At 31.3% G+C, this 11,405-nt stretch overlaps 2 protein-coding genes across 3 annotated transcripts; both read right to left on the bottom strand.

Moving 5' to 3' along the window:
- Positions 1-40: 40 nt before the first annotated feature.
- LOC111413770 (DALR anticodon-binding domain-containing protein 3) lies at positions 41-1,529 on the bottom strand. Its single transcript, XM_023044871.2, has 4 exons — positions 816-1,529; positions 570-757; positions 213-514; positions 41-166 (listed from the first exon to the last, which is right to left on the bottom strand). Exons 1-4 carry the CDS (start codon positions 1,448-1,450, stop codon positions 47-49), a joined length of 1,245 nt encoding a protein of 414 aa, XP_022900639.1. The 5' UTR covers positions 1,451-1,529; the 3' UTR covers positions 41-46.
- A 7,842-nt stretch (positions 1,530-9,371) lies between these two features.
- Positions 9,372-10,901, bottom strand: LOC111413754 (3-hydroxyacyl-CoA dehydratase 2). Of its 2 annotated transcripts, none has more exons than XM_023044853.2 (4): positions 10,662-10,901; positions 10,492-10,605; positions 10,206-10,434; positions 9,372-10,147 (listed from the first exon to the last, which is right to left on the bottom strand). In XM_023044853.2, the coding sequence occupies exons 1-4, from the start codon at positions 10,740-10,742 to the stop codon at positions 9,477-9,479; spliced, it is 1,095 nt and encodes a 364-aa protein (XP_022900621.1). In that variant the 5' UTR covers positions 10,743-10,901; the 3' UTR covers positions 9,372-9,476. The 2 variants fall into 2 exon arrangements, with proteins under 2 accessions (XP_022900621.1, XP_022900620.1); XM_023044852.2 differs by having other exon boundaries at positions 9,372-10,150; positions 10,662-10,893.
- Between the last annotated feature and the right edge of the window lie 504 nt (positions 10,902-11,405).

The raw sequence follows: 11,405 nt of genomic DNA, 5'->3' as shown, positions 1-11,405 counted from the left end.
AATATTCCTCAAATTGAATAAAAAGGAAATAAAATTAACATTTAAGCTACATTTGTTTTATTGGTTCAATATTTAATAATTTCAATCCAATATCCATAACCATTTTTAAAGTTTTCACTAAATAAATCTTAGCAAATAAAGCGGGGAATAAATGTTGCCGAGGATCCTAAAAAAATCAGCTTAAAAAAAAGTAATAAAGATTAATAACTCACCATAAGGATCTTAACTCGTCGATAATAACAACTAAAAACTGTGCAAAACCCAGATAAATGTTGTATCAAAAAGTGAGGTTGAATTTTATAATTATTTAAATGTTTGAAACAATTTTTTATGCAATCCGGAAATTGTAAAATGTAAACATAAAATAATTCCCACTCTTCGGGTTCGATTAAAAGTGAAAAATCAATTTCAGTAACTTCCGGTAAAGGCGGGTAAATATTTGAAATAACCTTGTCGTCAAAATCTTTTAATAATTTTGATAATCGTGCTGAATTATACAAAATAAAAGCTGAACCTAAAAATTTATTACTTTAAAATTATTAATATTAACAAATAAATAACAAAAAAACCTTTATTGCTTGAAATCGTAGGATCCTTTATATTTAGTGTAAGCGTACTTGAAATTTTATTTTGTAAAAGCTCCAAAGTAGCCGAAGCATGTCCTAGTTTTTCAAAAAATTCCCTCCATCCACTTTTTGAAGTAATTCTTAACCCATATTTGTGTTCCGAAATTAATCTCATGCGAATAATATGATTTCTAAAATTCTAACCTTAAATTTTTTATTTTTTAACAAAATTATCTTAAAAAAAAATACTCGATATACTCCTCGGCTGTTGTAACACGATCTCTTAAACCCTTTTCATTTAAAACCACTCCACATAAACATAAATTATGGTTATTACTTGAGTTTAATGAAAAAGTGATCATAAAGCATTCATTGTTGAGGTTATGTTCGTCATTGTAAACTATTCCATTACAAAAATTAATTAAATTTTGAGTTGTTCTCATAATTAATTTTATTCTTAATCCAGAGATATCACTAAGCTGTGTTGATTCAGATTTAAGAATAAATTTTGTTGGCTCTAATTGAAAAGAACCAAAACGTTCGTTTCCGTTAATTTCACTTAAACAATTTTGGTAACAATGACTTTTATTAAAAAATAAGTGGTAATTATCGTTTATTTTAATCCCATTTTGAAGCTTTAATTTATTATTTTCGTTCAGTTTAATAAAATCCGTTTCGTTTCGATCCAAATATTCATAAATGCATTTTAAATTCTCACTTTTTTCATGGATTAAAACTTTCCAATTCGATGCGATTAAGGGAAAACTTAAATCGCCAGATTTCACCAAGTTTTTTGTGTGTTTACGAATAATATTCGTATTCGTTCCATCGTTATTTGTTAAAAAAATATAGAGACTTTTTAAATAATCTTCTAAATAATTCATAGTTTGAGGTTAAAAAATGAGGTTATGTTTTGGAGTTGTATTGCCACATATTAAGCATGAAAAGTTCCTAAATTTAAAAATATAAACATTAACTCAACATTAAACAACAACTCAAAGATGCATGGTTTGGCATTGGACAATTCGTCGTTTGTGGACGATGTTTGTGGAGCTGACAATGACATTATTTCTTCTGGAGAGGCTTTAGCGAAGTTCTAAAATGTCTCGCGCACCCAAAGCAAAAGCTAATCTGTGTAGTCATACATGAAAAGGAGTTGCAAATAGATTATAATTTTCTCACCATTCTAGAATCATGTCGTGTACAGTTGGTCATTTAAATGTGCGATCATTGCAGCCTCATTTTGAGAAAGGCTTCCCAGTAAACAAGAAACATCTGTGAAACATTTCAATTTTAACGTACAGTGAATTAAATGAAACATCTTAGAACTACGTTTCAAATACGTGACAGATACGACTTTCACGAAACGTATCTAAAGATATGTATCAAATACATTTCAATAGGAATATTTATGAAATATCATTAAAATATGTAGCATAAACATTTTATTTGGAACATTTCTTTACAAATGTGTCTGACCTACTTTATTTTTCAAATGGAGCACCCTGTATATTTTTACAAGTTTGGATTTGTCTGTTTTCAAGGCTTATGAATAACTTTACTTTTTGCAATTTAATTCAGCCGTTCTCGAGTTATTTGAATTTTTCTAGAAAAATCTGCTCCAGCAGACATTTGTTTAAAAAATCAGAGAACACTCGATTTTTGAGATATCAATTTAGGATTCAGAACATGCTTAAGCAACATGATGGAGTATGTTTTGGTGCCGAGAACGGCTGGCTAGATCGTTTGGTCACTTTACTATGGCACGTTAACTTTTCGAAATTTTGAAGTACTATAACTTCATTTTTTTAAATGGCACCACCCATATTTTATTACTTAGTCGTCGTCGGCGTCTCATTTTACATCTTTTATACTCTACAGACATGTTCTATACCTAACATTAATAGCTTAGGAAATAATTAGGGTTTTTTGAAAATTGCTCACATATCACATCGATATTAACTTAATGTGCCATGGAAAACAATTGTTTAATGACTTATTGACAAACGTCAAAGTCTGATTTACGTTGTTTGATGCTTGTGAGTCTAAAAAACCAGTTAAAATGGATATTAATGACGTAAATAATGTTTATAGAAATGAAGAAATCCTTAATTTATTTTTTGTGCAAGGAAAGTGCGACAAAGTTGCAGAATGTTTAAAAGAAAAGGTAAATTTAGAAGAATAGAATCTTTTTGCATGTTGGACCAATTAATCACGTGTTAAACTGACCAAAAAAGGTAGTAGCTAATGCAGCGGAAGAGGGGAATACCTTGGCTTATTTTGAGCCCAGCTCCAACGCCTCAATTCGAGCCGCCAAAGAAGATCTGGGAATAAACTACCAACCAGCATCATTTACTTAACTTTGACCACGGACTAAATAATAGTACAGAAATTTCATGGCCATATCAACTCGACCGATATCCAGAGCGAGGAGTGAGACGTGCTGCACGAACATTTATTATTCGCGAGGCGCGTAGGCATAGTTCAAAATATCTAATATAATGTATCCCATTCAGAACAAATGAGCCAGGTAATTCGATGTGTAAAAAGAACTGGCGATGTGTGTGAAATAAAAGAAAGTTTCATTGATTTCATAGAAATTGCTGGAATGACAGGAGAGGACATTTGTCAACAGATTTTAGAAAAATTGGCAGTTGGTGATTTAGATATTGGAGAATGTCGTAGCCAATCTTATGATAATGGGTCCAATATGGCCGGCATCCATAAAGGTGTACAAACCAGGATTGCAGAAAGGAATAAGCTGGCCGTGCTTAGAATGAGGCTAGAATGAGTTCGTACCGTGCTTTGCTCATTCCTTAAATCTTGTAGGTGTTCATTCTGCCTCATCATGCCAGGAAGCGATTAACCTATTTGGACTGATTCAAAAAGTATATTGCTTTTTTGTTGGCTCCACTACTAGATGGGACATTATGAAAAAATACGTTAAAACAAATTTAAAAGGAAGTAGTCAGACGAGATGGTCGGCGAAACATGTTGCTGTGAACGCCCTATTAAATAATTTGCCAGAAATAGCGGAAGCCTTAGAAGGTCATCTCTTAACTGCTATAAAGGATTTTAAATTTATTCTTAATTTAACTATTTGGGCGAATATTCTCCGCGAAATCAATGGAGAGAATATAGAAATTCAGAAAGAAGCTATTATCCTTGCCCGTTCCGGAAATGGATGGTCTGCTCAAAAAATGAATTTGCAAAAAATGAGACAAAATCCAATGGAATATTGGATAAAAGAGGCTGGAGAAGTTGCTGAAAAAAATGGTGTTGACCTTATTTTGCAAAACAAACGAATTCCGAAACGTAAAAAACATTTCGATGAGATGTGTGAAGACGAATTACAAACACTCCAATCTGTTCAACTATTTTCTAAAGAAATAATGATGGTATTTGATCGAATCATATCAGAAATTAAAAAGAGGTTTGATTGTGACTACCATGCTAAATTTGAATTTTGCTTTTCTTAATGGTACTAATATTTTGAAAATGTCAATTGAAGAACTGCAAAAGTATGGAGCAGATCTGGCTCGAAAATACGATCGAGATTTAAGCGCCGTTGAATTCTGCCAGGAACTGTACGTTTTCAAAGAGCAAGCTCCGCTTTTATTTGGTGATATAGAAAAGGCTAATGGTTTCTATCTCTTGCAACAGATCTATGCGCATGATTTGCAGGATGCTTTTCCTAATATTTGTATTGACACCTTTACGTTGTACCATAATTGTCACCTGTATGTTGCAGAAACGTTTCAATGAAACATAAAAAGGGCCGGACATTAGCAGTTTCAGACACGTTTCAACTATGTTTCAGAAATATGTCGAAGAAACGTTTCATGTTTCAATAATATGTATCAGAATTGCTTCTGAAACGCAAATTTGTTTACTGGGTTATCATCGAGTAGGGTAAACACGCCAGTGGTCGACCACTTAAGACATATTTCAAAGTCAAACGCCGATAAAAAATAGAACTAAAGGCACAATGAACCGATATTTTGAATTAAGATAGGTAATACATTTCTTTTTGGAAATCTGCAATCGATTCATGCTAGAACCATATAAAAATAAAATTATCCTAAAATACGTTCAAAAGGACCTAATGTGCCAGTAGCCGACCACTTCCTCGAGTCGACCAGTTTAAGTCCAGTGATCGACCGGTATTTCATCAGCCTGCAAAATTATAATTTTTCAGTAAATTGATTTACCATAATCACTTTATTCCGGAATAATATTTTTTTACAAAATTAGGAGCAGAAGGAACACTTATAATTCTTGAACTGTACTTCCTCGAAACTAAGTCCTATGAATTCCGTACACTTTAGGTGGTACCATCTTGTGCACACATCACAGCCTTCGTGAAACTTCATGAAATGAAGAATATTTCATCTTCTTCGACATCGCTAATAAGCTCTTCATCACATTCAGAGCATTTTATGGCTTTTCTGGATTTTTTGTTAATTCCTCCCTTTTTTTCATCATTGCATACCATTTTCTTTTTTTTTCTCTGTCCTTACAGCCCTTCTTTCCATTTTTCTGTTCTCTTCTTCCTTTTTCTTGTTTTCTTTATTTTTTAAATAATTCCTATATGCTACTGATGAAATAGCTGACGGTAACTTTTCTTAATTTTTCTGTTTGTACCAATAGGTGCAGACCAGTATAAGTAACTTTCAAAGTTGGTCAAATTTTGTAAAGGCATTGGCTAATTCGAAGTTTCAGACTGATTATTATCATTAATTTTATCGATATTCGAATTTTCGGTTCTGATTGTGGAGTCATTTCATTAGCAACAATATTTTCTTCAGATTCAACAAAATTTACTTCAGCACGTTGGTTTAAAACTTCTTCAGAAATTAAGGTTAATGCTCCATCAGTCTGTACAGTATATGTTTCGACTATCGGTGGATTTGAGGTCCCAGCATTTTTTGATGCCCACAAATTGTCTAAGACAGCACTAACTTTTTCGATATCGATATTTTTCGGTTTCAATGCCTCACTAAAATAAGAAAGAACCTTTTATGTGATATTTAAGTCTTCCATGGAAATCGAACCGATGGCTCTCAATGTTGTATTTTCTAATCGATTATGAATGCATTTTGTAAAATCTACGGTTTTCGGGTCTAGCGGAAAAAGACCACATCGCATAAAGCCATTTCTAATTCTTTCTGGCAAAGTAAACGATCTTAAGCATTCGTCCAATAAAGGGCAAAAATCAGTTTTTGTTAATGTTTTGTTTAGATTATCATTTTTATTGTGCCATTCACGAGCTGGATGATATGGGTTGTATTGGGAGGCAAGGCATACAAAATTATATTATGTTCATCACACCATTTGCTTAGGTGATACGATAAATGAGATGTGTGTCCATCAACGAATAATATAACAGGGTGTGGCACATCATTTTCCTTCAACCACGTATCGACACCATTAACCACATATTCGTAAAAAATATCACTTTTCATCCAGCCACTAGTAGATTTACCAATAAACCATTGGACGGGAATCGACTTCATTAGAGTAGCTGGAGGCCGAATATATGGAAAAGTTACCATTGGATATAATGTTTGACCATTCGCAGAAAAAACCAGTAGTACAGTTATATTTTCCTTTTCATTGCGATTTTTTATTTGATATATATTTTTGGTGACTCTTGGTGTTAAACCCTTCCCGGATTTTGGACACAGGAAAACCCGGTTTCATCACCATTCAATACCCGACGAGGGTCTTCAAAAATGTCTTTGCAATTACTTTCGTTTAAGAAGTCGTTTAGCTCTCTGAACCATTTTCGTATCGCTTCCTCTGTAATTATTGCTCGTGATTTTGACAGAGCTTCGGGCTCCCGAAAGACAATATTTTGTCGTCTACAAAATGCCTTAAACCACTTCTCCCCAGGCTTGCCGTCTTTGAAAGGTGTCTTTTGTCTGAATTTACAATGTGTTGAACCGATTTCAACAATTCTTCCTTCTGCAAGGGGAATCCTGGATAAATGTTTCAGCCACAAAGATAATTTCTGTTCCTCTTCTTGACTGAGAATAGTAGGTGGCCCCATAATCAAAGGCCCTATATTTATTCTGCCTTTAAGCCTGTCTATCAGGATAGTTTTGGGAATCTGAAAATTTTGAGATGTTTCTCTTATTCCCATACCATTGTGAATTGCATCTGTAAAGAAGTTTCTGAATATCTGTGGAGCACTTTTTTGTTTGGTTTTGACATTTTCCTGAAAAAGCGTACATATCTTTATTATGTACATATCTTTATTAATAATTGTAAGGATTTATGTGAATTGTAAATGAAATTTTTAATGTAATTATTGAAACCGTGAAAAATCCATGAAAAATAAAAATTATTATTAGGTATTATTATTATTAGTCGAGTTAAGCAGAATCGACTAGATTTAACTAGAGAGAACAGTCTTCTTAAAGCTGTTTATGATTTTTAATATTTTGAATTTTTACGTATTGTAAGAAGCGGTCGACGACTAGAAAACACTGCATGTCCCTGCTCTGTGTCGGTTCTTATGTGAATCACCCTGTATTTTATTAAATTCAAATAAACATAGCAACATTTGTTTGTGTTCAAAAATTTTCTGAACTGTCAAATTAAAAATCCTGTTTTTTAAGATGGATTATGAAAATTAAGAAAAGTTTAACATGTTAGAATGTTACATATTAGAAAATAAAGTAAATTTTATATAAATTTTTAGTAGAATAATTTTTAGTTATAGTACCGTAATTTGCAGGAAACTGTAAATTTAATTTCTATGACACTAAAAAAAAGTTTATTTTTAGCTTTATTCTAAAACAATAAAAAATAAACCTATCTAACCCTATACTTTTGTAATCAGAAAAAAATAATGAATTTAATAAGCGAATAATCAGTGGTTGTTTCCATTTAAAAAAATGAAAATTGTCATAATATCTCAAAATTTAAAACCGAAAAATTTCTTTTGATACGTCATCAAATTCTCTGTAAAAAAGTGTCCATATAATGTCTTAGTTATAATACTCCACCTATAATAATAAGCAAGATAATTGCGCTTGCTGGTTTTACGATATTTTCAATTTTGGCCCCTAGGAGAAAAACAAAACGATAGCGCTTTGAGCTTTTTGGCATTAGCAGTAGCAGTTTCTTGAAAAACGAGATCATGACATGTACGCTACTTTTTTTCTAACTCTTATAGTTTCCGAGATAGCCTATTTGGACATCGAATTTGAACCATCCTGTACTTTAATTAATAATTGGTGATATTTCCCCAAGGATCCTTCAAGAAATTAATTTTATAGCGAATTTTGAAAATTATCGATGAAAATTGCAACATCGTAAATTTTATCAAATCTACAAATATTGTTTTCTCAAAAACTAAAAGTTATTTTTTAAAACGGGTTGGTTCATTGGAAAGAGGACACTTTTATTAACACCTTGGGAAATTTTCATACTCATATTCCAAGAAATGGATTCTATACGAATTTTTAAAACTTAATCGTCGAAAATTGCAAAATTCGAAAAAATTGTCGATTATTTCAAATATTTATTTTTCAAGAACTAAAAGTGATTTCTCAAAACGGCTTGTTACATTAAAAAGATGATACTTTAATTAATAATCGAAAGTGATAACAGCGACAGATCTGTTAGTAATGAATGTAATGATGAATTACAAGCGAAGAGAAGAAAACTAGCAGAAATTGCAACAAGAGATTTTATACAGGGTAATTCAAATTCAACCCCCATTGGGATCTGAGAAACCATAAGATACAGAAATGGTTAAATGGGGGCAAAGTTGCGTATCTTATTGTTAGAGCTTATCATTTTTCAACTAAGTTTTTAGATCTAGCCATTTTAGTTTTTAAAATATGGCCGAAAAACAAAAAAAAGACTTTTTCGTTTTTTGCCTATAACTTCTGTATTTTTTCGTTTTTTTCGTGAATCTGAAAAACTATTCTTAAGGCAACTCTTTATGAAAAATGTCATGACTCATGACACAACTAGAAATTAAATGGAAACACTTAGTGCACAAGTTACAGCCTCCTAATAAGATATTCGTTTTTTTTTTTGAATAATTTAATGTTTTTTTAAATGAAATACATTGTGTGACATATCATTGAAATCAGAATGTATATTGTATTGGGATTGCTACAATAAAGTTGCTAATGACAAACCTGATATAAATAAAATTGTATTCAATGAAAAAAATTCTATTGGGGTTTAACTTGATTATTATCTGCAGTGTCCAACACCTAAAAGAGATATTAATTCCTGTGAATGGTGGAGTACTAAGTAATAGGTTTTTAATATCCGGCCAAAGCCGGATATTTGGTAACTATCCGGTATCCGGCCAGATTTTAACAAATGGCCGGATACCCGATAGTTGCCAGATATCCGTTCCACCACTAATTAAAACCATACATTGAATGATACCAGGAGTTCCACGATAAATGTGGTCATTAAAAAGGGTTCCACTCATCAAAAAGTTTAAGAAACGCTGGTTTAGATCAAAAATTTTTACAGAATCGTCATCATTTTGACTCTAGTATTTGTGGTTAAAATTATGTCACGACTTACAGAAACCCTGTATATCAATTTTCGTCAAATTTCTTTGTTTCTGTTACATATACAGGTCATAATAACCCTGAACACAGTGAAAAGTACCCTTTTGTTTTGAATAACCTATTTTTTTAATAATTTAATTACTTAAGATTGATTAAAAAAATTTTGTTGATTATACTATAATAACAAACTTTTGTTTATGTAATATTATGGTTTTCAAATCAATATATGATTATTATTATTAAAAATTGATTCAACTAACATAGAAAACCTTTATTTAAATAACAACACAATAAAAAAACAATAACAAGCAAAATTTCTATAAATGTAAATGAATAAAGGACATAAATGTAAAACACACTCTCACTTAATCTTTTGAATTTTGCTTTTTTTGTGGGGTCCTAATCTGGCCTTCCTCCCTTTATACATATAAGACATCATGGAATACATAGAACTTACAAACACAAACATATAAATTCTTAAAACTGTTGGATAATCAAAAACGAAATTATAATAGTTCGGTAAAGACAAAGTGAATAACTTAGTTTCTTCAGCATAGGGAATGCTTCTTAATACAATAATTCCTTCACAAAGAAATCCTAAGGGATACAAAGGTATCCAAACCGTGTACCTCAACCAAGTTAACCAAGCATTTTCCTTCTTATATAATTGCGTTATATAATAAGGATATCTAACAAGTTCGACTGAACTCCAAACAAGGAATAAATAGAAAACAACTGGTTTTATTTGCATTCGAGGCTCTGGAGAAATCATTCCGAATAAAACGAAACAACGGCCGAAAATTTGCATAAAATTAATCAATGGTGAGCCTTTCGAGTAACCTAAAATCGGATAAATTATTTCTAAAGACATCAAAACGTGAAGTAGCTTCATTAAAAATCCAACTGAATCGTAAGTCCCGGAGTATGAATCGGGACCTTCTTTTAAAAAGCGAACACCCAAAACGCACAGGATGTAGAAAAAGCCTAAGTACATGAAGAAATTGTGGCAAATCATAAAGACTTTTTTAAAATCTTCTAAAACAAAAGGAAAAATATTTAGTACTCAATAAATGATTAAAATAAAAACAACCTTTTTTATAACCTTGTTCTTCTTTTTGCAACTTCTCGTAAATATCGGGATAATCATCACGAATATCACGAACTTCATCATTCAAGTCTTCCTCACTTTGCCACTTATCGAAATCGATTTTTAACCAAGCAGGTTTTTGAGGTTGCGATATTAATCGAGGCCAAAACCCCTCCTCCGTTTTAACCAAATTAAAATCGACCTTTGAATCGTGGATTTTCATAGTGTAATCCTAAAAAAATATATAAATTCTATAATTTTTGATATGACAAGGTTTAATTTTTCGCACTTTTGACACATCCCCGTAAAAATCCATTGCAAATTCATATTTATTTAAACCCCTAGCGCCTTCTCCTTCACCGAAAAACGTGATTTTTCTACCTTCAATATTTACTTGTGGTTCCTTAAAAATTAAAAACATATAAGTGAGGTTATGTTTTTTCTTGTTAACGGTTTTACCTTAACATTTCGGACATCAACTTTTAAAAAGATGTTTTTGGAGGATTGTGCCCAGTATATGAAGGGACTTAGATTGTCCATGATCTCGAAAAGGGGGCTAAATTAGTCTTTTTATGAGGTTTATGCGGTTTATGTCAAAAAATGGTGAACTGTCAGTTTTGTAATTGTTAAAAATGCGTATAGATGGCAGTAGATAAAAGGATAGGATAAAACAAAATAAAGTCCCTAGGGATACAAAAATATAAAATATACAAAAATATGTATATAAAAAAAAGATAAATTAAAATAAAAAAAAATATTAAAATATAAAGCGAAATATTAACGGTTATAATTTTATTTATTGTTAGGTTATCCAACTTGACTCGGTTACCATGGTGATTAAGATCCAAATATTGCAGGTGCTTGTCAAAATTGAAATTGAATTTAAGTTTTTTTAAGGAAAAAGTCTTATTTAATTGGTTTAAAAGGCTGTATTTAACTCAAAATTGGTTTATCTAGAGTATTATAAACAAGGTAAGTGGATTAAATCAAAAAAGATATTTTTAATTTATTTCTCTTAATTAGAATCGATTTAAATTAACTACAATTAACGAATTTTTATGAATGCGAGATAATCGTAAAGAATTCGAATTGTTGTTAAATTAATAAAAATTAGGTTAGAATTGATAAAAAAATCGGAATAAAATTTTATTATTTTAAGGTTATCGAACTTGACTCGGTTACCATGGTGATTAAGATCCAAAT

Source organism: Onthophagus taurus, chromosome 3, assembly GCF_036711975.1.
Source record: "Onthophagus taurus isolate NC chromosome 3, IU_Otau_3.0, whole genome shotgun sequence".
In the NCBI taxonomy this organism is placed as follows: Eukaryota; Metazoa; Arthropoda; class Insecta; order Coleoptera; family Scarabaeidae; genus Onthophagus; species Onthophagus taurus.
This window is presented reverse-complemented; position numbering and strand designations above follow the sequence as displayed.